The 26,913-nt window shown below is 61.0% G+C and overlaps 1 protein-coding gene across 4 annotated transcripts in view; it reads left to right on the forward strand.

Moving 5' to 3' along the window:
* The window catches only part of RAI1 (retinoic acid induced 1), a 77,127-nt gene that overhangs the window by 47,391 nt on the left and 2,823 nt on the right, over positions 1 to 26,913 (forward strand). For all 4 annotated transcript variants that reach the window (XM_055805229.1, XM_055805228.1, XM_055805231.1 and 1 more), the window contains one exon: positions 20,125 to 25,762. In XM_055805229.1, coding sequence (XP_055661204.1) covers positions 20,141 to 25,762 — 5,622 coding nt within the window. In that variant the 5' untranslated portion in view covers positions 20,125 to 20,140. The remainder of the gene's footprint in view (positions 1 to 20,124; positions 25,763 to 26,913) is intronic.

Consider the following 26,913-nt stretch of genomic DNA (forward strand, 5'->3'; position numbering starts at 1 on the left):
GGCGAGGCCACAGCCGCCGGGGCTGCCGGGGTGGCAAGGGGAAGCTGCCGTCTCTGGGTCGTGGCACACGTGCTCGCCAGGGGAAGGAGGGGGCATGCAGGGATGCACGCTTCGGTGGCACAAGTGAGGTTGCCACCGGGGTTGCTTCTCCCCATGGAAGCGGTGCAGTGGCAGGGAGATGGCTGGATGCTGCCTGTCCCTGTCCCCACCGGTTCCGTGGCCCCGTGTCTGGTGGCTTGTCCCACACACTGCAGCGGGTGCATGCCAGCGGTGCTGCCAGCCCCTCACTGCCTGCCCCTGTGTCACATCACCAGGAATGGAGTCACCTGGGGACAGCGGCCAAGGCTGCCGGGTCCTCCCCCAGCTGAGGCACCAGCTCCCTGATGGCACCCAGGGGACGTTGTTTCACCTCCCCAGTCTCTGCCATGCCAAGGGTGGCAATCTGTCGGAGGGTGCCATCCCCGTGCCTGCCAGTGCGGTGGTCATGGCAGGGTCCCTGTGCACCATCCCAGGCTTTCGTGATCTCTGTGTGGGGACAGATGTGTCCCACTGCCGCTCATCCCCAGCTGCTTGTCCCCAGGGGCTTGCAGAGTCAAAACTGACCCTGGAAACGGAATGGAGATACCAAACCCAGAGGGTTGTGCCAGGCCCTGGCATTGTCCTTGTCTGTGGAGGGCTGGTGAGGGGCGTTCTGCCCACAGGAGGTGGAAGAGGCAGCACTGCCTGTGAGCATCGCTCCATGGTGCCCTGGTCCCCTGTGCCAGCCCCTCCAGCCCAAGCAGGCGAGGATGAGAAACCTTTAACCCTGCAGACCTGGAAGGTTGGCTCAGACCATTGGAAAGATGAAAAAGCCAGAGAGAGGGAACAATTCAAGGGAAGAAAACAAGATTCCTCACATTACCTTAGTTGCCTGATGCCAGCAACTTGCAGGCCCTTGGCACCTCTCGCATGCAGCTCGGTGCTGGCACACGGGTGGCGTGGCTTCATCTTCAGGAGGGGGCTCCCTGGGAGGTTTTTAATAGCTGCTGTTTGTGCAGTGGCTGGGGGGAATCCATCGCTTTCTGTCTGCCATTGCCTGGCTTCACCTCTCCTTCTGCCTGCACCTGCTGCATCCTCATGGCTGGGTTTGGGATGATGGTTTGGATCGTCATCAGCCTTTACCTGCAACCCTGAAGTGGAAAAGCTGCCCCTCAGCGTTTTATTTAGCTAAAAAAACCCAAACCCCAAACCAACCCTCAAGCAGGCACAAGCTGCATGGTGCCTCACGGCCGGATGGCCAGGGTGCCGGGGGTCCCCAGGGGTCTTTGCAGGTGAGAGCCAGCCAAGTTTTGGTGTTTTGGCAAAAGGCATCACCTTGCTGGTAGGAATAGTAACCAGGAGGGGGAGGGGGCCAGGGCAGGCAGACAAGCAAATCCGTTTTATCAGACGTCGCATATTTTATGAAAGCACATTTCAGCTCTTCAGCCTCAGAAAGCTTTTCATACCCTTTAATTTTCTAATAAAAAGGAATTACGTTTGCTGAAAAGCCAGTAACAAGATTCACTGTCATTGTCTTTTGTACAGACCATAATTCCTGGCTTGGGCTCCTGCCTGCAGCCCTGTGGTGTGGTCCTAGGTGTGGGTCTGGGGTGCTGGCAAGGGGGTGCGGGGGGCCACGGCCATGCCAGCAGTGGGCAGGGGAAAGTGTTGCCGGCAAGAGTTTGTGGCAAGCACCCGGGGATGAAGGGAGTGAAGGCAAGCATCGCATTTGGCTGCAACTGCGGCGATGCCTTTTGGTGCCGTACACTGAATGTGGCTCCCTGCGAAAGCAGTGTCTGGTCTCAAGGCGCACTGAGGTGGTTCCCGCTGGCTGCACGTGGCTGAGAGCATGGCAGGTGGGACGGCTCTTTAACCAAAACCCAGTGAATTTAATGGCCTGGTCCCTGGCCTTGTAACCACGAGCTCAAGAGTGGTGTGAGGGCCCGGCTAGGCTGGTGGCTGGAGGACAGCTTTCCTGGTGTTCGATGTGGATGGGGCAGGTCGTGGTTACACGTGTGTCAGAGTGACTGGGTCTACAGGTGGCTGAGGACAGCGAGCCACGTCTCCCGGCTCTGTGCTGGCAGCGTGGACCTGGCAGGTGAAGAGGCTTGGTGGGCAGCCGGTGCTTCCCAGTCATGCCCTGCCTGCCCGGAGCATCCCTCCTGCGGGGTGCAGGATCCAGCCTGCAAACAGCAGCCATGGCATGTCAGAGCTCGGCAGGACCCAGCTTCCCAGGGCGCCTCTGAGATCCCACTGACCACGGGCAGTGCCAGCAGGCGAAGTATGCCTGGGTGCCAATTGTGGCATGGCGAGCAGCAGCGGGGTGGCTGGGTCCAGTACCAAGAGCCACCAGGCCCCCGGCGCATCCTGACAGCACTTGCTGCCTCCGGAGAAGGGCTCCCTTGCTACCCACTTTCCTCTGGGTGTGCATCTCCCTCCAAGCGCTCGAGCTGCAGCTCTGCCTTGGCCGTGCAGGCTCCCGGCTGGCTGCCACGTGGCGCCAGAGCCACGATGCCGCAGCCGCCGGCGCTCCGTCTCCCTCCGAGTTGCTCATTTGAAGTTTCAGCTTGCTGGCTGTTTTCATGCAGGGAGGACGCAAAACCAGCCCGCAAACACCAGTAAATATCTTCTACCTCCTCCCCCCCTCCAATTCTCATTTTCATTCTTACTTCCCAGCTGGTTTTGGGGGGGAAACGGGTTTTCAAAGCTTTCCGTAAACGTGTGTAACAATAGGAAGCGTTGCCTTTTAGCCTGCGGCCGGCACAGTTTTAAATGAGGTCCCAGGTAGTCATGGTTACCTCTCCTCTTCAGTAAGAGATGACTTTTATTTCCTGCCTTTTGTATTTGCACATCTCAGATATACATTCTCCTAAACCATAATTGGTATTCACCGATAGACGGGGACGCAGGAGCGAGCTGCCACAAGAGGGGATGAGCCAGATGGACGCAGGGGGTGTCGAGGTCTCCAAGCCCCCAAACATCAGGAAATCTTAATTTCAAGTCATTTTTCCTCCCCTGGCAAGGGCGGAGAGGCAGACCTGCCTCTCTGCAGCCTCAGGGCTTGTCCTGATCCCACCTCCCTCGCAGCATCCTGCTTAGCCTGGATGCTGCCCTGGGATTCGGGATTCACCCTGCCCGTGAGCAGCGGTTCCTGCAAGGCTCTCCTTGCAGAAGGGCTCCCCAGCACCTGCTCCCAAGCATCCTTCTGTGGTGCTGGGCTGGGAGGGTGGCAGAGGGGCTGCCCTGTGCCCTCCGGCCCTGGGCAGGGTCCTGACCTCACAGGCACGGGGAGGGGACCAACGCTACACCCTTTGATTTTTGGAGGTGAGGAGGGCAAGCTGAACGGTGGGGCTGTACACTCACTGGGCACAGCCCGGGGAGTGGGCGCGAGAGGGATAAGCGCTCGGCAATGATTGATGAAAGATCATAGCCTCATTCCACAGGATCATTGCTCAGAGTGTGGGCAAAGCTGCGCGTCCCAGGGGGACCATCGCCGGGATGTGTGCAAGCCTGTGTTTCAGGGCAGAGGGGATGGAAAGCCACATATTTTATGCCTTTTTTTTTTTTTTTTTCCTCTCTCTAAAGCACCAGGAAAACAAAAACCCAAGCTGTCTAATCAGAGACAAGCAGATTCCACCCACTTCCTTGGAAAACTTGCATTTGCTAGGAAATCATCTAGCTGCATTTACAGCAAGCAGAGTGCCCCAGCGGTAGCTCGTGCCTTTCTGGCAGGATGATAACCAGCGCTGAACAATTATTGCGCTGGAGCGGGAGCAGCAGACATATTGGCTTTTCTCAGCCAGCAGGAAGGAATTTGCAAAACTAAGCAGGCGACTGGAGCAGCTCAGATTTGCAGTGCTGGATGCGCGGTGCCGGGGATTCGCAGCTCACCAGATTTGCTGGTGGCAGCATATCAGGGACTTGCACACCGCACGCACCTGGGCTCCTATTTACGTGTTTGGGGGTTTTTTGGGGTTTTTTTTTTGCAAGGGAAGGGTCTGGTTTTGCTGCCTGGAAAATGCCTTTGGTTGCCAGCTCCCCCTGCAGACACTCAGCCCCCCAGGTGTGCGCTAGGGCTGGTGGGGAGAAGTTGTTTGCTTCTTTATTCCCCCCCCCCCTTTAATGAGAAAAACGTGTTCTTTTCGAGGAGGTTGTCCTTAAAAAATCCAGCGCTGGGAAGAAAGGCAGCTGGCTCTGTGACATTTACCTCTGTGGGGCTGCGATTGATGTGCAGCACCTGGGAGCCTGTCCTGTGCCAGCCCGGCCGCCCGCAGCATCGCCGGGAGGAGCAGGGTCAGTCTCGGGGTTCCTGGGGGAAACCCTCCTGAGGCACAACCCCCAATCCCCACTCGGGGCAAAGCTCCTTTGCTCAGTTTTAACTCCAGGCAGGGATGTATGGGATTGCTGGAGCAACTCCCATCCCGCACATGCTTTTGGTCCTTCCCCAAACAAAACTCTCCCTGACTGCAGGTCCCGCGGCTGCCCTCGGCTGCTGTGTGGACTGGGACCAGGGGAAGCAAGGACATCGCATCCCTATGGCGTTGTTGGGTTGGGAGCCGGGCTCTGGTCCCGTTCCCCTCTGCCTGCTCACAGCGATCCCCCTCCCAGGTAGAGCATTTCCGAATGGGATGCTCCAATGCGGCAAAGTGGCACGGCAGGGTTTTGGCATGGATATGAACCCCGCTCCCACTGCAGGTGCCACCTGGTAAGGACATTGGGGCAGAGCCTGGCCCAGGACACCCTACCCAGCCCCGCTTTGGATGTAAACTGCACATCAGTTGCAACAGCAGCTGATGGAGACTCCAGTATATTAGCAGCATTAATTAAGTTACAAAAATTATGCATGTTATCAGTTATGAGACGACCTTTCATAAACTCAGTTATTAAAGCAATAAAGCATGACCCGCTGGTCCTAACCAGTTTAATGGCTGGCTAAGAGCGCGGTTTTTCACATAATACTTTTAGCAGGTCATTAGCTGAGCAATAAGATAACACAAGAGCCTAAGTGATGCGTGCGAATGGCAGCAGAGGCAGACACATTGCTCGGTGGGGGGATGCAGGGCTGGGGGTCACCCGTCCTCCCATGCCACTTGCACGGGTGTGCACGGACCCTGGTGGTGGCTGCAGCGGGCGATGGCGGTGTGGCAGGTGCTGCCAGGGCTGCTGCCAGCCCACCTGTGCTGTGCCAAATCCCGGCGTTGTGGGGCAAACCCATCCCTGGGCTGCTGTGGGGCAGGTTTGGGGCTGGCATCATTCCCTCTGCAGCCCCAGCGTCGCTGCCCAAGCCCGCACTGCGGAAGGGAGATGGGATGTCGTGACATGGCCACCCCGGGGCTCACGGCTGCAGCCCCGGTGCTGCTGTAGGACAGGAGACACGGATCTTCTGCGGGGCTGGGGCAGGGATGGAGGGGACCCAGGCTCCTCCACCTGGCTGGTCTTGGTGTGTGGATGATGCCGGTCTCGGTGCACGGACGGTGTTGGTCCCTCTGGGCTGAGACCCTGATCTGGGGGGGCAGGTTGGTCTCTGTCTCCCCGCCCTGCCCACCGCAGCACCCTGGGGATGCACCACGTGTCCAGGGCCATCCAGAGGAAGCCACTGAGCCCGGGCCACCAGGTCCTGCTGCCATTACCAAGCACATCCCAGCCAGGTGCCAATAACCCTCCCTACCCATGGCTACGCCATGATACCGAGACGTGCTGAGAGCTGCACCAGCGCCACCAACACCCCCAGCACCCCCAAAGCGCCTTCCCCCATCCCCACCAGCCGTTTCCAAGCACTGACCCTCTCCATAAACAAAGGAGAGGGAGAGGGAGGGTGGCTGGCATGTTAATATACTCTCCCCCCCTCTTTTCCTCCCTTCATCCCTCTGGGAAAGGCCTTTGCAGATATAAGCAAACCTTGATTAAAAGCTGCCTGACAGGCAACGGCAGCAGCAAGCAGCAGGCAAGGAAGCTCTCCAAGTCCAAAGGGAGCTGCTTCTGCTGCTGCCGCTGCTGCCTCCATTCTCAGATGTCCCTGATCCTTTAATCAATCACAGCCGCGGAAGAGAAGAGCAAACACCCGTGCCGGGGCAGAGGTATGTGCATGCATTCGTTCCAGCCGCAGCTGAGGCAGCAGGGCGGCTGCACGCCTTCAGCTGGAGGCACGGAGCCGTCCCCGAGCTTGGAGCAGCTCTTTCATCTTCCGGAGACAGCAGGGGCTGTGTCCCCGCTGGTCCCTCTTGACGTCCCCACAGGACCTGGCATGGAGGATGGTACCCCACGAGGTGGGGGCAGCAGGATGGGTGCCAGCAGCAGGATGAGTGCAGGCAGCCTCTTGCCCCTGTCTGCCCCCTCTCCAGGTTCTCCAGGGCAAAATGCATCCCTGGAGGGGAGGATGCTCCTGGCCTCCATCCCATGGGCTGTGCCGTGCAGGTGCTCACACGCCTGGGGAGCAGCGAGCAGGGAAAATGGGGTGTTTGCAGATGGGTACCCCTCTGGGGAGCTGCCGGGATGGGGACAGCCGTGGGGCACCAGCCTGGGCATTGCATCTAACACAGGGCTGGCCAAACCCCAGCCATCCTTCAACAGCAAAGCGTGGCTGGGCACGTGGTGCTGCGCCCGTGGCTCCAGCTCAGCAGAGCCACATCCTGAGCTGGGGGCGGGGGGGGGGGGGGGGGGGGGGGGGGGGGGGGGAGGGGGGTCAGGGATCCACTGCAGCCCCGGGGAGGGCACAGCACCACGCACCAGCCATGGCCATGCCCTGAACCAGTGGCACGCAGGGAAACTGGGATGATTTGTCACCGAGCCCCGTGTGTCACTGTGGGCCTCGCTGCTCAGTGAGGCTGGACAGGGGGGTGGAGGGAAGGGGGGAAACGTGTCGTTTTAATAAAACCCAGCAAAATCCGCTCTTTCCTGACGCGCTTCCCCAGCTCGCGCGCAGCAGCGGGGGCTCTGCCTGCGCCAGGCCAGCAGGGGCAGGCAGGGACTGCGATTTCCTTGCTTATTTTTGCCGTGGCTTATTTTTAGCGCCGTGTCTTAATATATTGTGACAGTGCCCTGGGACGTACTGCGCCTCTGGTCGTATGAGAAGGTGTCTGGGGCAGAGCCGCTTGACGCCGCAAACAAGTCACAGCCAATCGCCAGCATCGCGCTGGCTAACGAGGCACCCGCCGCTAACGGGGGTCCCTGGGGGGGCGGCGGGGCTGAACCCCTGCACCGAATGTGTCGGGGCTCGGCAGGGTGGGACTTGCTCTTGGGGGAGTCCCGGGTTTTAAAGCCCTTTGGTGTTTTTTAATAAGGTGGTGCTGGTAATGATGGGCTGATCACTGGCAGCTGGCACGGTGGTGCCTGGCGGGAGCGGTGACTTCAGTTGGGGCTGTGGCAGGGAGGGACATCAAGGGTTTGGTGTGTCGAGCGGGGACTTAGTGGCTACTGGGGGACACCGGAGCCGCGCTGGCCTCAATCTTTCTTCCTGGAGCTGCTTTTTGGGAAGGGTTGAATGGTTTCCACGCCAAGAAGCACATCACAGTTGTTTTTGGACTCCAAGCGGTTCTTGCTGTAAGGCAGGGAGGCAGTGGCAGAGGTGTAGGGACATCGGGGTCTTGCCAGGACCAGGGTGGGAGCCCACCAAGCTGGAGGTTACCACCACCAGCCCAGCCGTGGGTGCAAAGCCAGTGGGGACCCTGTAGCCGGGGAAGAGCCGAGCGCATTGTGGCGCTGGTTTTGGCAGCAGGCGTCTGTGCACGGGCACTGCCTACCCCCAAGCCCATTAGTAACGGATCTTTGTGGAATAACCCTCCTCATTAAGGCAAGCTACCCTGTGTGTCAAAGCCGCTTTATAAAGAAATTATACTCGGCTCCAGCCAGGCTGTGCATATGTAAATGGGGCGATGCACAAGCCCTGATTGAGACATCATGGGGCAGCTCAGCCCAGGACCCCCGGGAATCCCCAATCCTGGCGGGGGGCTGGGGGCTCTGGAGGGTGCCAGTGGTGGGGGACACACCTCAGCCACCTCCCAGGGACTGGCAGCCCCTGTGTCCGCCTGGGGCCTTAGCAGGAGCCATGGAGCTGTTTAGGGCTGGGATGTTGCCGGAGGTTGGAGGCTCCAGCATCCCAGCTCCAGCCCCCACATCCTCTCTGCTTCAGGTCCTCCCGACAGCACCGCGATGTGGCTCCTGCCCTCTGCACTGCAGCACCTCTCTTGGTCTGGGGGAGCAGAAGGGGACCCCCCTCTCATCCATCCTCCCCCCTCAATTTTACCAATATGTCGCTGTGTGCCCCGTGCTGGTAGCAGAGGTCTGGGGTCCCCCTCTGGTCCCTGCCTCGTGCCTGCCCCGAAGCCCTGCTGAGCTGGGATTAGAGCTGCCTGATCAGACACATCTGGGGTACTGGGATGCTCCACACACACATTCAGCATGCTGGGATGCTCCAGGGTTTCGGAGAAGCCGGAACAAGGTGCTGGAGCTGAAGCCATCCTGCGCGCTGGGCAGCTTTGGAGCCTGTCAAGGTCCACTGAGGGACAGCAAGGGATGCTGAAGGACATCGAGGGACACCAAGGTCCTTCACACGGCACTGGCACCTGTGCTCTCTGCCGCTTTCCAGGAAGGAGAGCTCAGGCCGGGAGTGGACACAACAAGACCAGCGCCCTCGGATCCGGCTGCAGCATCCTCATGTGCCAGGGCATCGGCACCTTTTTGTGCAAGCACAGCGGCAGCTCGGCGGGGAAATAAGACCCTTCTTTTTTTTGGCAGCGTGTTGCTAATCAGCACGACCTAGCGCGCACCGCCGCGGGCGCACAGCTCGCTGCTATTTAAGGAGCCTACTTGAAATACACCTGCAAGAGGGGGAGAGGAGAGCCAGCAAGTAAATAACCCAGCAACCCGCCGGAATAAAAACACCGGCAGGGGCGGGCAGGCAGAATGAGAAGAGGTGCAGCGATTTCAGGAAAAAAAGAAATTTAAGTGCAATCTGGCAATTGAGGGGCTCAATTCCAGTCACGCCCCGGTTTTCCTCAGGGATGCTCCCTGGTCCCGGTGCTTGGTGGGGAGATCTCATCCCAGTGGCTGTGGTGGGGGGTCTCACCTGCATCCCTGGCATGGGCAGGGGGGATGAATGGAGCCCCTGCCCACCTCCCCGCTCAACGTGTTTACCACGAGCTGCTGTTCGGCTCCTGCCTTTCCCCCCCTCCTTTTCTGAAACATTATAAATCAAACAGCTTAAAATGTAAAGCATCAAAAATTCTAAAACCTTCATCTATTATTAACTGTGACAGTAAATTCCACCTCTGAATGTTTCACATAGCAACTGTTACCAGGACTCAGCATCCGAAGCTGATGTTCCAGCAACTTTCCATCACGCCACTGCCATTCTGGCGATGCTGAGACCAGCCTGGTGAGACATGCTGCCGCTCCCGACACCTTTCCATGGGATTGGGATGCCAGCAGAGAAACCCAGCTCTGATCTAGTGAGCGCAGCCTGGCCACACTGCCAGGATAGGAAAGGAGCTTGGCACCTGCGTGTTGGTGTGGGAGCCAGCGGGGGGTCCCCTCCGTTATGGTCCTACCTCTGTGACAGTCACGTAACCCCCAAACCTCATTACTTTCACCGTTACATTATGAATCGTAAATAATGGGGATGGGAATGGGGTAGTTAAATGGATAGAGAGCTGTTTTTGCAGGGGATGGTGGTTGCTTTTCTACTGGTGCTTTGCCTTGGTGCTGGTTGTGGTGGTGACCCCCTCCCCGTCATGGGCAGTGAGTCTCACTGCTCTGAGCATCATGCTCGTGGTCTGCCGGGTGCCCGTGGAAACTGGGAGTTGGGTGTTCACCACTGGTGCTTGTTCGCCTTCCCCACGTGACATCATGGCTCCGCTCTGTGTTGTGCCCCCTTGCCTGGAGGCTGGGACAGCTCTGGCTGCCGCCAGCTCAGGTGGAGCCAGGTTGGGGTGGTTTGGGTCGGATTTGGCTGTGTGACAGCACCAGGAGCCTGGTTGGAGGTGGGGAGAGCCCCGGCTCTGCAGCCCTGTGGAATGCTGAGCCTGGTCCAGTGAGAGCCTGGCCACCACACCAGCATCCCCGGTGCTGAGCCATGACCATGGCAAGGTTCACACATGCATCCCCAAGCTCCCAAAACTGCCCAAACCCCACCAGCAGCATCCACCAGGCTATGCCTGGTGCCCCACACCCTGGCACAGGCATCCCCACCTTGCCATCACCCCGGCTGTGCCGCCATCCCTCAGATCCCAGGATCTCTGCCGTGCCGTGCTGGCTGTGGGGCCAGGCAGCAGCGGCTGCTCTGCCACCTCCCCAGGGACAGGCAGCAATTTTCCTGCTCTGAAGAAGCTTGTGAAGGTTTGAGTGAATCTGGGAAGCAAATCTAATTGGCAACCTGGTAATTCCTCGGGGGGACATGTACTTTGGTCATATCTAAGTACATTCCAGCCAGTGTTTAAGACACGCTGAATCCAAACTTGGACAGTCAAATACCGGCAGCTCTAAGCTCCTTATCTATTTCAGGCAGATTAACTCCTTAATCATCCCTTTTGGAAGTTCCCTGCCCCAAATTCTTCTCCTCTCCTCTTTTCCCCCCACCGGGTTTTCAGCAGGAACAAAAGGAGCAGATTTTGCGGTGCGAAAGGTTGGGACGGTGCCCACGGTGATTGACAGAGTCAATAACCGGGAACCAGGAGAAGGCCTTTGGAAATCTGCTTCCCTACTTCACCTGCCCCAGTATTTGTCTTTGGGATTTAGAGACAGGGAATGTATAATGCTGAAATAATTTATCACACAACACTGAACGTCAATTGATTATTTTCAACCCCCTTTTATATTCTGTTTTTTTAACCTCGATTTATTTTTTTTTCCAGCCCCTTTTTATTCTTATTTTTCCTTTTCCCCAGAGGATTCCTGCTCAGCATCCCCAAGCAGAGAGCCAGCCGGGGTAGCAGCTCCCACTGTGCGGGCTGGGGAGACACGCTGCTCTGCCACCCGCAGCCCTGCTCATGGCAAGGAGATGCTCATTTTTCCCCCTCTTCCCTGGGATGCTCATTTTTCCCCCTCTTTCCCCTCCTGGCAAGCAGGGGAGGCCGTGCTGAGCTGCTGGGACGCAGCCGGTGCTGGCCACTGTCACTCAGGGGAGTGCCGGAGCATTACGCTTCATTACCGAGCTGTCTGCTGCTGGCGGGAGATGACTTAGAGGGCAGAGCCTGGCAGCGGCACAGCCGAATTCGTCTCCAGCGGACAGACCGGTCTGCAGGCAGATGCCAAAGCGCAGCACCCGCAGGGTGCCTGTGGCCAAGGGGGTTTGCTGTGCTGGCGGTGGGGAGCTGGCGGTCGCTGGGTCTCCAGCTTGGGCGATGCGATTCGGCATGGCGGGGTGGCTGCCCCGAAGGCAGGCAGTGCCATGGGAAGGCAAAGAAGGGATGGGGTGATGCCCCTCGGAACCATGTCCCAGTGAGGGTCCCAGTGAGGGGGTCTCAATGGCACTGGGACCACTGCTAATATTTAACAGTGTTCATCTACAACAGGGGTCCTCAAACTACAGCCCGCGGGCCAGATACAGCCCCCCAGGGTCCTCAATCCGATCCCTGGTATTTACAGAACCCCCCGGCCCCCCCAGCTGGGGGTTGCGGGGGGGAACCAAGCAGCCACAGATGACTGCCTGCCACTGCATCCGCACACCGGCCCCCTGGTTAAGAAGTTTGAGGACCCCTGATCTACAACATGGGCATGAATGTTCCTGTGTGCCAGCCAGTGGGTATACGTGTCCCCCCGAGGAATTACCAGGACGTGGTGGGGACATGGGGGCATGGGTGGCAAAGCCCCGTCACCTCCTGGAGAGGAAGGCGAGTGTGGAAGGGGGGCAGGACACAGCTCGGTGCCAAGGTCTGTCCTTTGCCTGTCAGCGGCCATCTGGCAGCAGCCAAGTACCTCCTGGTTTTGGACACCACAGGGTGAATTTGCTGAACGTTTTCCCGGTAGATAAACTGGCTGTGGCCGGGGCAGAGACCAACCCACTGAAGCTGGAGGGGATGGACCCAGTGGCACGTGCAGGAGAGTTGGAAATGTCCTGGGGGTGACAGCCACCCCATTGTCCTCTGGGGTCTCCAGTCCTGCTGGGGATGGAGACACCTGCTGGGGAGAAGGTCCAGGGCCCTGGCACAGGGCTGGGACACAATTCTGCTCCATCCCCGTGCTCCTGGGCCGGCATTTCCCAGGCTGGCAGTGTTGGCTGGGAATGGGAGCACCAACACTGTGCACAAACCTGGATCACTCCAGAAGTGGGAAAACTGAGGCAGGGCTGGAGAGTGGTCCCACTCGGGTTGCACGCTGGCTCTGAGCTGCGGTGCTGGGCGGGTGCCAGGTCCTGCCGCGGGGTTTGGTGTGGTTTTGCGGGGCCAGAGGGCTCAGCGGGTGCCTGTGGGCCAGCACAGCCTGGGGCCCATGAGCTACCTCCATGGCATTCCCAGGGAGTGCAGCCTCACGCGTTCGACTGCATCCGCTTGCAGCATCCGTGAGCAACCAGCTCATGAGACAGGTGTGTGCAGAGTGGATCTGGGACCAGGATGAGGATCCACTCGCTCTCCCATTTTTTTTTTTGCTTTTATTTTTGTTGCAAGCAGCATGAACCCCATGGGGCCTCAGCACCACCAAGGAGGATGCCATGGGACATTCTGCTTTCCTTGCCCAGCAAGGGGGGTCCAGCAGCGCCTCGAGGGTCTGGCACCTGCTTCCCTCCCAGTAATGAACCAGCATCTTCTGTCTGTAGTTCAGCAAAACAGCTTGTCCAGCAGCCGTGCCGATGAGCAAGCGGTGGGGAGGCTGCTCCGCAGGGAGGGTCTCGCCGGTGATTTGCATATCAGCCACGCACGAAATATTGCGAGCGATCAGCTGGCGTCAGCCCTGGGCGGCACAGCTGACGGGCCGCATCCGGAGACCGCAGAGCAGCGCTTCGTCACCGGCAGCGATCACCAGCATTGCTCCGGTTGCTCTGCTTCTCCTCCTTTCCTTGCAGGGAGGCCGTTTCTGTCCTGCTTCAAGGGGAAACTGAGGCAGGGGGCAAAACAGGGTGGGGGAGAGGGAGGGAGGTTAGTATTAGCTGTCTCAATATTGATTGGAATGGTTAATTATTATTGTAATTGAAGTGAGCCAGGCTGAGAGCAGGAGGGGAGGGAGGAAGTGAGGGAGGAAGGAAGAAGGATCTCGACCTGTCAGGCAGAAAATGAGTAAAGAAGAAAAACGGGAGCGTGCGGAGAGCCGGCCAGGCTGTCGCTTTGCACCGACGCTGTGCCAGCACCGCGTTGGTGCTTGTTTTGAGGCTGGTGGGTTGGCTGAAGGTCACCACCATGGTGAGTGGCTGCCCCACAGCTGCCCCACGGCCGTGGTGGTGCCTGTCCGTGCCCTGGCACAGGCTCGTGTCGCCCGTCCTTGCCGCGCCAGCAGCTGCAGGCAGGTCTGCAGCAGGATTTAGGTGCGGAGGCTGGGAGAGCCAGGTCCCTCCTTAACCCCGGCCGTATTTCCAGCCTCATGACAGGCTTGTTTTCCTCTCCCTGCCAGCGCCTCAAGGTTGATGTCAATCCCCTTGCTGGGGAGCGAGAACACGCGACGCCCTCCCTCCATGTTACGTCCGCGATGAATTTTGATCCGGAGCGCACTTCCCTGCCAGAGAGGGAATTTGCCCAGGAAGGCTCAGACTGAGCATCTGCTTTGCTGTGAGCCTTCCAGCCTATTTTTTTTCCTTTTTTTTCTTTTTTTCTTTTTTCCCCTTTTTGCTTTTTTCCTTTTCCTTCTTTTTTCCTTTTTTCTCCTTTTTCCCTTTTTTCTTTTTCTTTTTTCCTTGTTTTTTCTTTTTTCATTTTTTCCCCTTTTTTTCTTTTTTCCTTTTTTCTTCTCCCTTTTTCCCCCTTTCTTTTTCTTCTTTTTCTTCTTTTTCTTATTTTTTCTCCCTTTTCCCCCCTTTTTTCTATTCCTCCCTTCCTTTTCAAATCCTTTCTTGCCAGCTTGCATTTTCCAGTAGCAAGAAAAAAAGACAGCAACTTGCTGTGACTCTCTGAGCCTCCCTGCATCCTCCCCAGCCCAACCCTCAAACCTCCCAGCCCTGACATCAAGGACCCAACCCCTCCCCCCCTCCAAAATAAAGGAGGAAGATCCAAGGGGAGAGGATGGAGCTGGTGGATGAGCCAGATTTCCATGCGAGGGGATGAGGTTGGGGAGGCCACGGGCTTCCCCTGGCAAGCGACGGAGAAACCGAGGCCAGCAGAAACGTTGAGTCATGAGTGCGGTTCGCAGGCGATGTTTTTTTCCCAAGTAAAATTCCCCGCTGGGGAGGAGCAGGGCTGGGGGGGGGGGGGGGGCAGGCAGGGATGAAGGACTGTGCCCCCAAACGAAGTGCTGCTCTGTCGATGGAGATGCACCCCACTGCAATGGGAATTCCCTGGGCAGGAGCCCCCCATCCCAGAGGAGGGGTTGCAGGGGGAACGGGACCTGCCCAGGGAATTCCCCAGCAGCTGGATGGGAGGAGCAGCGTGATCTGGGGGGGCTGCAGGAGATGGGGACCCCAATCCCTCCTCCTCCTCCTCGCTACCCGCATCCGCCCACCCCCGCGCAATGGGCGGCGCAGCCCCAGCTCCATTTATCATCATCTGCGGGCAAGTGAAGTGTGCAGGGAACAGCTGCTCCGGTCGGCTGAGCGCCGAAATCGGGGGGGGGGGGGGGGGGGGGGGGGGGCGCGGTGATGGGGGGAAAGCAGGGGGCTGGGGGCTGTCCTGTGGGTACCATCCCCCCCCCCCCAGTCACTGCACTGGGATGGAGGGCTGGTATTGCGGGAGATGGTGGTGCTGATGGGGGGGAACTGGGGAGATGGTACGTTAATGGGGTGCTGTTGGTGAGAGGGTGTGTTCGAGGTGTGCCTTGGGGCGAGGGGATTCACTGCGGGGGGGTGTATTGGGTTCACTGGGGGGAGGGTGCCTAAGCAGGGTGCACTGGAGAGAAGGTGCATTAACATGGAGCATGAGAGGGTGCGTTGCAGGGGGGGTGCACTGACAGCGGGTGCACCCAGAGGGGGTGCTGACCCCCCTGAGCTAGGTGGCAGGCACCGCCAGGGCACCCGTGGGGTGTGGGGACAGACGGACGGGTGGCAGCTCCACAACTGCCTGCCCAGGCAGGTTCCTCCGAACTGCCGGGGGGGTTGATCTGTCTGTGTCCCCCCAGTTCCTCTCATTCCCAGCTCCTGGGCCAGGATGCCCTATCCTGGGCTGTCCCACATACCCCGACCCCCCTGGCTCCCCCCCCCACCTCCCCATTTCTCTCCTCCCTTAATAATCAAATTCTCCGGAGCAGTTTGCGGTGTGGCAGCCGGCCAGAAAGGGTTTCTTTAACTCCACCAGCTCACAATTAAACAAATCCGGGGCTGACGCTCCTTGATAGGCGCTTATCCCCCCCCAGCTCCCCCCCCCCCCCCCCCCCGAGAGCCACCGAGGGGGGCCAGGGAGGGTTCCTATCCCTTCCCTCCCCACTCCAATGCTGCCTCAGCATGTGGGGCTGCACCCCTGTGGGGAGGGATGAGGGCTGGGACGGGTTTGGGGTGGGGAGCAGGGGAGTCCGCGATGCCAGCTCTGCTGCGATGGCGAAGCATCCCCCCGCGAGAGCGCGCAGCTATTTTTAGTCATTGAGTCCTTGTTGATGGCGCAGCAGCAAAGGCGAGGGAGCAGCCGGAGGAGCAGCAGGGCTGGGGGACGCTGGATCAGGCCCCGCGGGATGAGCAGCAGCTGGGAAGCGAGGCTGGGATGCAGGGGGCTGGGGGATGCCCGCTGCCCCCCGGGGCTGAGATGTTGGGGGTCTTGGGTGCTTACCGAGGGTCCCCTGCCACGGAAGGTCCTGGGCTGCCTTCAGAGGGCTCCGGATCCGGCCCTGCCATGTCCCTGCCAGCCAAGGGGAAGGGGGAGGAAAGGGGAGAAGGCAGGGAAGGAAGAAGGGATGTAGGGGAGAGGAAAATAACACCAAACCCAGCCACGCAGCACAAATCCTCCTGAGCAGCAGGCAGGCTGTGAGCCACCGCGTGAGCAGGCGTCTGCAGCGGCGGGGCTGTGCTGGCCTGACGGTACAGCACGGTGCCCTGGCTCAGCTCCCGGCATCAGCCCCATGCACCGCATCAGCCCCTGGCACGGTATCAGCCCCGTGCACCGCGTCAGCCCCATGCACCGCATCAGTCCCTGGTGCCGCATCAGCCCCATGCACAGTGTCAGCCCCGTGTACCACACCAGCCCCGTGCACAGCATCAGCCCCGTGCACCACGTCAGCCCCATGCACCGCGTCAGCCCCATGCGCCGCGTCAGCCCTGTGCACTGTGTCAGCTGCAGCATGGGCTCATGCACCACAGCATGACCCCAAGTCATGCACTGGTGCTGGGAGGTGCAGTGGGTCCTTGCGTGTCCCTGAAGGGTGATGCTGGGGCTGTGCTGGGAGCTTTGGGGCTGGCTGGGCTGTCCATGCATCCCTGAGGATGGAGGGGACAGGGTGCTCAGGGGTGCCAGAGGTGAGCTTGGCTTCTTGTGTTGCGGGCACAGGGTCATGGTGGCTCTGGGCACTGTGATGGCCCCCAGGGCCCTGCCTCCTCCAACAGATGCCCTGGGGACCCCATCGTGCAGACCCACACTGTGGCTGCAGCCGCAGTGGCTTTGACAGGCCACTGAGGGCAGGTGACCAGCTGCAGCTGAGCACCAGCAGCCCCCTATTGATCCCCATTGCAGGGGCAGCAGGAGCCGGGCTGGAAACTTCTTTGGGGCAGGAGAGCACATGGTGGGGGGAGGGAGTGTGCAGGGCCCCCCGGGCCATGGCCGCAGCCATCTCCCCCTCCCGGGAAGGGCCATAACCTCGCTGCTGTCAACAGCTTGATTTGATGCCATTAAAGCGTTTGCTCGGAAACAGCCTACATCAGGCAGCAACATCTGTTACAGCCCTTCTCCGGCAAAGCTGCGGCAGAGCTGAGGGCAGAGCTCGCCTCCGGCTCTGCCGACAGCTCTGGGTGCTGTGGGCGATGCGTGTGTCACCTCCTGGCCCTGAATGGCAGCATCTGACCACCAGCAGAGCCCGGTGCCTGGGTGGTCTGCAGGGAGATGGGACTGTGGCTGCGGGCAAGGCACCTCACTCGGCATGGGATTTCGGCTCGTCTCAGGTGGGGAAGCAACGGGCAGCCCCTGCATCTCCTGCCTGGCGGGCCTCATCCAGCCCCTCATACCATGCAAGAAGACACCCAGGGGTGCAGGATGAGCGCCAGCCCTTGCCAGGCATCTCATGGCTGAGGCTGGCTGTCCTACAGGCACAGCCATGGCCTGATCCTGCCCGAGGGCTTCCTCCCACCCACACACATGCACACACTGCTCGAGTGCACAGCAAACCTGTGGGTTTGCATACTCTGCACGCATGTACGTCCTGAGAGCATGCAGACCCTGCAAGCGGGCAAACCCTGTATGCATGCACACCCTGCACACCCTTCATGCATGCAGACCCTGCATGCGTGCAAACTCTTGTGTACATGCTCACCCTGCACACGTGCACACCCTGTATGCATGCTCACCCTGCACACGTGCACATCCTGCACATGTGCCCCCTCTGCGTATCCCCACCTCTGCATGCCAGCGAGTGACCTGTCCCCTTGCACCGGGTGCTTTTGCTCAGCCTGGCATTGTCGCAGCTGTTTGAAAGATTAACAATAATTAATTAATAACAATAATTAATAATAAAAGAGAAAGAGGAGGAAAAAGCTCCCCTTAAAGCACCAGCCCAGGGTCTTCTCAAGCCGATCTAATTTTTCAAACCTGCTTCCACGTGGAGCGTGAGGGGCCCTTTTCTTCCTTTAATTTTCTTGCTGCCGCCCAGGGCTGCCCCAAAGGCCTGGCTTTGATTTTGCTGCCTTTGTTCCGGCAGCCCCAGCACAGGACAGAGCAGCACCGTGCCCGCACTGTGGTAGGGGATTTTGCACTGGCCTTACCAGATTTTCAATTGACCCATCTTTTCCCCGGGATCTAGGCTTTAACCGCATCCAGTTGCCCACCCAGCCTGCGATATGCAGCTGCCATACAGGGCAGCGAAACGGCAAGCATTCAAAAAGGGAATGGGGGGACGGGGTGCTGGGTGGGCACGGGTGGCACCGAGCCTGGCTCCTGTAGTGCCGGAGGGCACTGTGTGATCCATGCATCCCTGAGCTGCCAGCGGTTACGGAAATATCACTAAATAAAGGCCCACATGTGTACGTGGACCCCAAAAAGGTGCTGAGACATAGCCGGTGTCCACAGGGCACTGCAAGGAAAGAGGCTGAGCTGGGACTGATCAAACCAGCGGTGCAGTTTTTGCGGCTACAGCAAAGCCACCAACAAAGGGACCATCTGGAGCCACACGCTGTTTGGCATGTGGTGGTGGCACGAGGGTGGCAGGGGGGACACATGGACACACACACATCCCTGCCTGGGCTCAGGGCACAGGTACACTGTGGGGCTGGGCTGGGCTGGGCTCTGCCAGCCGGTGTTGGGTGCCACAAACTGCTAGCACCCTGTCCCTCGTTACACTCATTGCCTTAATCATGGCAGAAGGGACAGCACTGGGGTCACTGCCACAGCCTGGTGCCGAGGGAGCAGCACCGGGGCAGGCCCTGGGGAGCTGCAGACCCTTGGGGCTGCCCCTAAATGGGGACTCCCAAATCTCAAGCCACTGCCGAACAGGCTCCCGCTCACCCCAGCGCCTCCAACCCACTGGTGCTGGGGACGGGCAGGACATGTCCCTGCCACCACCAAGCCCTTCATTACCCTCCGTAAGCCACTCAGCTGCCTCTGAGATCAAACCGGTGACCCAGGTGCTTCCCTGCACCTAACGCAAGCGGGACTAGGAAATGGGGAGGTTCAGTGATGACGGTGGCAAGGCGCTCGGCTAATAGACGTCTGCTGGCAGGAGCAGACAGCTTCCAGATGGTATCGCGCCGGGGCAGGGGGATCGGCTGGGGCCGGGGGGGGGCTGCAGGAGGCAGCAGCAGGCAGAGACAGGCAGAGCCAGCAAGTTGAAATGACTTTTTTTGCAGCAGAGCCTGCGGTTCTGGCCCTCCGTGCTGCTGCTTCCAGTAATTAGCCCAATAATTAAAAAGAGTGGTGATAAGCGGGGTGTTCGGAGGGGCTCGCAGGATCCCGGCATCCCTGGGGAGGATGTGCAAGGAGGGGGGTAAGTGATTTGCAGTGGTGAGGGGCAGTGGGTGCATTGGGGGACCCCAACACGGTGCAGGGGTGTCACTGCACCGTGCGGGGCAGGCACGGAGAGGGGTTGTTTGCCCTGCAAAGCTGGGGTGGGCAGCAGAGATGGGGAAGGCTCCCAGCAGCAGGGTCAGGAGGGCTGGCTGAGCATGCTGCAGGCATGGGGGAGGCAGCCGGACCCCAGCCACACCCCCTGCTCAGGGGCACCGTGCTGCGAAGCGGGGCGATGCAGTGTGGAGCGATGAGAGATGTGATAGAGGCTGATGCAGGGCGATGCAAGGTGAGGTGATGCAATGCCAAGCGATGTGATGTGGGGCGACACGATGCGATGCAGAGCGTTGTGAGGTGATGCAAAGCCAGCTGCTGCGATCTAGGGCAATACAGGGCGGTGCAATGCAAGGTGATGTGATGTGATGTGATGCAAGGCAGGACAATGTGATGCAGGGCGATGCAAGGCAGGGTGATACAATGCAGGGTGATACGATGCAAGGCAATACAATGCAGGGAGATGAAATGCAAGGTGATGTGATGCAGGGCAATGTGAGGTCATGCAGGGCAATGCAATGCAAGGCAGCGTGATGCAGGGAAATGAAGTGCAAGGCGATGTGATGCCGGGCAATTTAAGGTGATGCAGGGTGAGGCGATGTGAAGCGATGCACTGCAGGGCGATGCAAGGCAATGCAGGGCGATGCGAGGTGATGCAGGGCTAGGTGCTGTGCTCCAGGGTGGCAGCGAGGCGATGCAGCGCCAGTGGGGCGATGCCACGGCAGGCGAGGTGATGCCCCTGCAGCGCACGCAACGCTGCCCTTCTCTGCGCGCGGCCGTGCTTCCCGGCCCGCCACGGTGGTGGTGGCGATGCTTCATTTGAATTCTCGCCTCTCTCTCTTCGCAGATAACGAGCCCGCGCCATGCAGTCCTTTCGAGAAAGGTGTGGTTTCCATGGCAACCAGCAGAGCTACCAGCCGACTTCACAAGATACATCACGCCTGGAGAATTACAGGCATCAAAGTCAGGCAGGGCCGAACTGCGAGCGGCAGAGGCTGGTGGCGAAGGAGTACTACAGTCAGCAGCAACTGCCGTACTCAGGCTACGAGAACAGCGCCGTGGAGAAATACCACCGGGGAAACAAGCAATTAGCGGGGCAGCAGCTGCAAGGCAGGCCGGCCTTTTCCAATTACGCAGTGCAGGAGAACAGCCCCTATCCGGCCCGTTATTCAGGGGACGAGAGCCTGCAGGCGTGGGGCGGGCAGCCGCAGGCGCTGCCCGGCGGCGTGGCCAAGTATGAGGACAGCCTGATGAAGAAGACGGCTGCGCTGGCGGGTGGCCGGCCATACCACGAGCCAGCGGCTGCCTCACTGCCCTTCCGGACTCACTTTCAGCAGCAGCAGCAGCAGCAGCAGCAACAGCAGCAGCAGCAGCAGCAGCAGCCTCCCGCACTCCCCTACCCCAAACTGCAGCGGCAGAAGCTGCCGAATGACGTCTCCTCACCCATGCCCTTCTCACAGAGCCCCCACTTCGGGCAGCACTCACAGTCCTTCCCTGCCTCCTCCACCTACTCCTCAGTGCCGGGCAGCAGCCAGCCAGCACACTCCTACAAGAGCTGCACAGCACCCTCGGGGCAGCCACCGCTGGAGCGGCCCCTGGGCAGCGCCGCCAGCCTGGCCCCTGGCCCCCGCGTGCCCAACCTGCACGGCTACCAGCCCAACCGCATTGGCTACGAGCAGCCCCCACAGCCCCCACCGCAGCCCCCGCAACCGCCACCACCGCAGCCCCCACAGCCACCGCAGCCGCCGCAGCCACCGCAGCCCTTGCAGGGGCGGCATCATGCCCCGGAGACCCTCCACTACCAAAACTTGGCCAAGTACCAACATTACAACCAGCCAGGCCAGACCTATTGCCAGGGCGATGCGCCGCCCGTCCGGACGCCAGAGCAGTACTACCAGACCTTCAGCCCCAGCGCCAGCCACTCGCCAGCTCGCTCTGTCGGCAGGTCCCCATCCTACAGCTCCACTCCCTCCCCGCTGATGCCCAACCTGGAGAACTTCCAGTACAGCCAGCAGCCGCTGAGTGCTGGCGCCTTCCCAGCCGGCATTTCCGACCACAGCCATTTCATGCCGCTGCTGAACCCTTCTCCCACTGACGGGACGAGCCCCGACACTCAATCTGGGAACTGCAAAAACTTGCAGAAGGAGAAGCTGCCTGAAAACTTGCTGTCGGACCTGAGCCTGCAGAGCCTGACGGCGCTCACCTCCCAGGTGGAGAACATCTCCAACACCGTCCAGCAGCTGCTGCTCTCCAAAGCAGCCGTGCCCCAGAAAAAGGGCATCAAGACCCCAGCGAGGACCCCCGAGCAGCTCAAGGGGCAGCACTGCAGCCCCGAGAGCAGCACTTACTCGGCGGAGCAGGTGGGGACCCCCCTGTCCGACCCACTGAGCACCCCCCAGTCCGTCCATGCCGAGACGCAGGACACCGACTATCTCAGCGGGTCGGAGGACCAGCTGGAGAGGAGCTTCCTGTACTGCAACCAGAACCGCAGCCCTGCCCGCGTCAATAGCAACTCTAAGGCAAAGCCGGAGTCGGTGTCCACCTGCTCCGTGACCTCCCCGGATGACATGTCCACCAAATCGGATGACTCCTTCCAGAGCATCCACGCCAGCCTTCCCCTGGAGACCTTCACCAAATATGTGACCAACGAACGGGACTGTCCCCGGCTGCTCCTCAGTGCCCTGTCCCAGGAGGAGCTGGCTTCCGAGATCATCGTCCTGCAGGACGCCATCAGTGAGAAGGCGGACAAAGCCTGGGCCAACTTGCCCATGCTGAGCAAGGAGGCCACCAAGTCCCCTTTCCAGCTGGAGAACCACCGGCCCTGCCTGGACTCCATGGTGAAGGGCACCTGGCCCAGCCAGGGTGACTCCAGCACGCTCACTGAGCCCCTCAAGCTGGATAAGGCTTCGGGGGCCAGCGCGGGGAAGGACTTCAGTGAGGAGGTGTACGAGGGTCCCCAGGTGGAGTTCACAGCTGCTGAAACCAAGGATGCACTGAAGGATGCTGCCCCGCTGGCCTTCAACTCCAAGCCCAGCATCCCAGCAGCGACATCAAGCGCAGGAGCCGCTGGCTACAGCTGCTACTCAAACACCACCGCCAACTCGGTGGGGTCCGAGAACACCATGGAGCACTTCGAGTGGCCGGAGGAGAGCCTGGGAGAGGTGTGCCTGCGGTGGAAGGAGCTGCAAGCCACCGACCTCCCCAAGGGCTTGTTCCCCAGCAAATTGGTGGGCTCCTGCAAGGAGAAAAAAAATGCCTGCAGCTTGGATCTGTGTGATGGTGAGCAGTCGGCCAAGGGCGAGCCGGCCCAGGACTTTGGCCAGCAGGCGATGGAGGAGGAGGAGGAGGAGACGCTGACCTACGATGAAGCGGCAAAGGCAGACAGCGAGAGGTGGCTGCAGGACACCCGGCACTGCTGCTCAGCTGGGGACTTCAGCGAGATCCCCATCATCTCCTCGCCAGAGCTGAAGGAGTCGGACCTGGAGGCGGAGGAGTACTCCTCGCTCTGCGAGCTGGCTGGCTCGGAGCAGAAGTCGGTGACATATGACACCTCATCACCCAAGCCCCCGGAGATGCCCCCTGTGCTGTCCTCCAGCGAGGTGCCTGTGTCCGCTGAGGAGACCGTCAGCACAATGGAGAAGGAGAGCTCGGGTCCTGCCACACGCCTCTCTGGCCAGTCCGTCATCCTGCTGGGCCCTGCTGTGGGCACGGAAACTAAGGTGAAGAGCTGGTTCAAGTCCTCCCTGCCCCACATCCAGCCTGAGGAGGAGAGCGGTGGAGGGGAGGTGTCCCACCCGGAGGCAGCCGATGCCGAATCCGCCCCATCGATCGCAGTGAAGCAGCAGGTTGGCCCTGAAAATGTGCTGGGGAAGACGGAGCCTGTCTCGAGAGGCAAGAGCCTCCGCAACAAGAAGGTCCACTGCCGGCTGCCAGAGGGGGACGGCCCCGGCAGCGCCGTGCTGAGCCCCTTCGATGACCTGCCAGCAGCTGGTGGCATGGCCAGCGCCTGCCTCGGGCCAGACGGCCAGGCGGAGGTACTGAGCAAGAACGCCCACAGCCAAACACCCCGGTTCCCTGCTGAGGGTCTGCCGGCACGCATGTGCACCCGCTCCTTCACCGCCCTCGCTGAGCCCCGCGCCCCGGCCCCACTGGAGGGGCTGAAGGCCCCCCCGCACCAGGAGAAGCTGGGGAAGAAGCCCGCCTGTGGCATCAAGCAGCGGGTGGCTTTCAAAGCCAGGAAGCGCAGCAGCCGGCCAGCCCCCAGGGTGGTCCAAAACGCCAGCGACGCAGCCCTCCTGGTGCCCGGCTTGGTGGTGGCAGAGGAGATGGCAGGGCCGACGCCGCCAGAGGGGGACGTGGTGGAGGCGGGGGACAGGGACCAGCGGTCGATGATCCTGCGCTCCCGGACGAAGACGCAGGAGGTTTTCTACACCAAGCGGCAGCGGGGCAAGCGGGCGGCTGACGTCCGGCTGAAGAACTGCAAGGCGCCCAAGAAGCTCATCTCCAACAACCACCTCTCGCCCGCCTTCAAGCTGGTGGCCCCAGGCAGCCCCCACAAGGAGGGCAAGGTGGGTCCCCGGATGAAGCTGCCCAAAGCAGGGCCAGGCATGGGGGGCAAGATGTCCGAGCGGCCCCTGCACTCGCTGAAGAGGAAGTCCACCTTCATCTCCCCCATCCCCGCCAAGAAGAGGAATCTGGTCCTGCGGAGCAACAGTGGCAGCGTGAAGGAGGAGAAGCCGGAGGCTCCCCCCAGCCTCTTCAAGAAGATGCCTGTGGCCAAGAAGGTGAAAGCCAAGCTGCCTCCCAAGAGCTCCGGCGAAGCTGTCCCAAAGCCCCCCCCGCCAAAGGAGGCCCCCGATGTCTGCATTAAGATCACCTCCCGGGCGGCCTTCCAGGAGGCCACCAAGACCAAAGTGCTGCCTCCCCGCAAGGGCCGCGGCCTCAAGCTTGAGGCCATCGTCCAGAAGATCACCTCACCCAACCTGAAGAAGTTCGCCTGCAAACCATCGGCCACGGCGGCGGCGGTGGCAGCCACAGCAGCTGCCTACGGCACCTCCCTGAGCCCGGCAGCGGCGGAGAGGGAGCGGGCAGTGAAGCACAGCGGGGCAGCCCTGGTGGCGGGCGATATGCGGCTGCCCAAGCCAGCAGCGGCACAGAAGGTGCCCACCATGCCAGCAGCTGAGCAGCTCTGCCGAAACCCCAACAGCCGAGCACCGAAGGGGAAGCTGGGTGGCGGGAAGAAGCTCTCTGCTGATGGCTGCCCGGGCGAGGCCTGCGCGCCAGCCCTGGGGCCCCAGCCCAGCTCCAACATGGCAGCCAAGAGCCTGGGGCTCCTGCCCAAGAAGAGGAACCGCAAGGGCAAAGCAGCGGCGCTGGGCATGGCCAAGGAGCCCCTGGGCCCTGCACCACTGCCACTGCCGCGGGAGCGGGTGTCTGGCCCGGGTGGTGGCGGGGAGGAGGCACCAAGGGACGGCAAGAAACCAAAGAGCGAGGAGAAGGAGGTGGGGGGCAGCGAGGGCCCTCCTGAGGGACGCCCCACTGCCGGGCCAGCGCGAGGGCCAAAGCCACGGGCCAACCACTCCAACTACAATGGCTACTCCAAGCGGCAGCGGAAGCGCCTGGCCCACGGCAAGGCCAAGGCGGTACCGGCGCGGTGCAAGAGCCGCGGCAAGCGGCGGCGGCAGGCCCAGCAGGCCCCGCTGCTGCACCCCGCTGAGCCCGAGATCCGGCTGAAGTACATCTCCTGCAAGCGGCTGCGGACGGACAGCCGGGCCCCCCCCTTTGCCCCCTACGTCCGTGTGGAACGGCATGGCGAGTTCACCACTGCCTGCACCGTCATCAACTCGCCCGGTGAGGAGGCCCGGCTGCAACGGGGACCAGCTGGGCCAGCGCCACGGCCGCGGGCAGCCCTGCCCGCCTCCTCCACCATGCACATGGGGCCGGTGGTGTCAAAGGCTCTGAGCGCTGCCTGCCTGGTCTGCTGCCTGTGCCGCAACCCTGCCAACTACAAGGACCTGGGGGACCTCTGCGGGCCCTACTACCCCGAGGACTGCCTGCCCAAGAAGAAGTCGCGGCTGAAGGAGAAGGCACGGGCAGAGGGGCCGGGCGAGGATGCCATCCCGCCCGCCGTGGCCGAGCGGGCACCCCGAGGGACGGAGGGCGGCTGTGGTGCTAGTGGCAAGGCAGCGCGGCCGGAGGGTGCCGCCGAGGCGGCCAAGCAGAGCACGCTGCGCTCCAGCCCACGGGGCATGTTTCGTAGGCTGCAGAGCTGCTACTGCTGTGACGAGAGGACAGAGGGCGAGGAGGCGGCCGAAAAGCCCCGGCGGCACGAATGTCACAAGGCCGAGTCCCCGCCGCAGGAACCGGCGGGTGACACGCAAGAGCACTGGCTGCATGAGGCCTGTGCCGTATGGACCGCTGGGGTTTTCCTGGTGGCAGGGAAGCTCTACGGGCTGCAGGAGGCTGTCAAGGCGGCTGCCGACCTGGTAAGAGCTCAGCTGCCCGCCCAGCACGGCACGGCACCGCATCCCGAGGCGGCATCTCCTGCCGGCCTCCTTCAGCTGAAGCGATTCCCGCGGTTGTGCCTCCGGCCGGGATGGAAATTAACAGGGTTGGCCCTGATGAGTCGCCCTGGGAGAGTGGGGCAGGGGGTTCAAGCACTGTGAACCCCACTGGCTTCCCACAAGATTTGTGCTGCCGCATCTCTGATAGCACCTCATCCCCCTCCCCCTTTTAGGCGCAGAAGTGTATTTCTGTTGTTATGTTTTGGGGGGGCAGCAGAGCCCCCCCGGGACCATGAGGGTGCTGAGCCTGGTGGGTCGCATCCCACGGCCCAGCCGTGCATCACGTGGGGCAGCTCGGAGTGGGACAGATACAGGCTGGTGAAGACAGGATGGGAGACACAGATGGGCATGACTTGGCCTGATGCCACAGTGATGGGCAGGAGGGGAAGGGGAGCTGGATGGGATGGCCCTGCCCTGCTGCTCTCCCACAGCGAGAGGAGCATGGGAACATCGAGCGAGCAAAATAAGGAGGATGGTGCTGGGAGACTGCCAAGGGAACATGGGGTTTGTGTGCTGGGGAGAGGGAGGGGACAGCCACCTGGCAGAGCCCAGGCAGGTGGTCTCCAGCAAGCCCCCCAGTGCCAGGTTTGGGGCTGGCCACATTCCCAGGCCTGCATGCTTGCAGCATGGCTGGCTGGAGGCTGCTGCCCCCTCCCTGCCCACGCCGTGGGGCCGGGTGCTCCCATCCCGGCAGCACCCCCTGGGGATGGGGCAGGAGATGGGGAATACCACAGTCCTCTGCCACCAAGCCGTGGCACGGCCCAGGCCATGTCCCTTCACCGCCGCGCTCCTCCTGCCCCAGGAAGGGTGGCAGCAGGCTCGGTGCTGTCCAGGGCAGCGGTACGGCGGGTAGAAATGTCATGCATGGCTGCAGATGGCTGAGTGAGGGGCACGGTGTCGCCTGTGATGTGCCGGCACAGGAGGAGGGATGCTGCCTGGGTGGAGGTAGCGTGGGGCTGGAGAGGTGCGGGGATGCTGGTGCATTCCCCTCGCAGCCGTGGCCATCGGGGTGCTTTGCTCCTGCGCTGGGCTCTGACGGCGTCTCTCTGTCTCTCCACATCTCTCCTTCCTTG

This window comes from Falco peregrinus, chromosome 5 (assembly GCF_023634155.1).
Source record: "Falco peregrinus isolate bFalPer1 chromosome 5, bFalPer1.pri, whole genome shotgun sequence".
Classification (NCBI taxonomy): domain Eukaryota; kingdom Metazoa; phylum Chordata; class Aves; order Falconiformes; family Falconidae; genus Falco; species Falco peregrinus.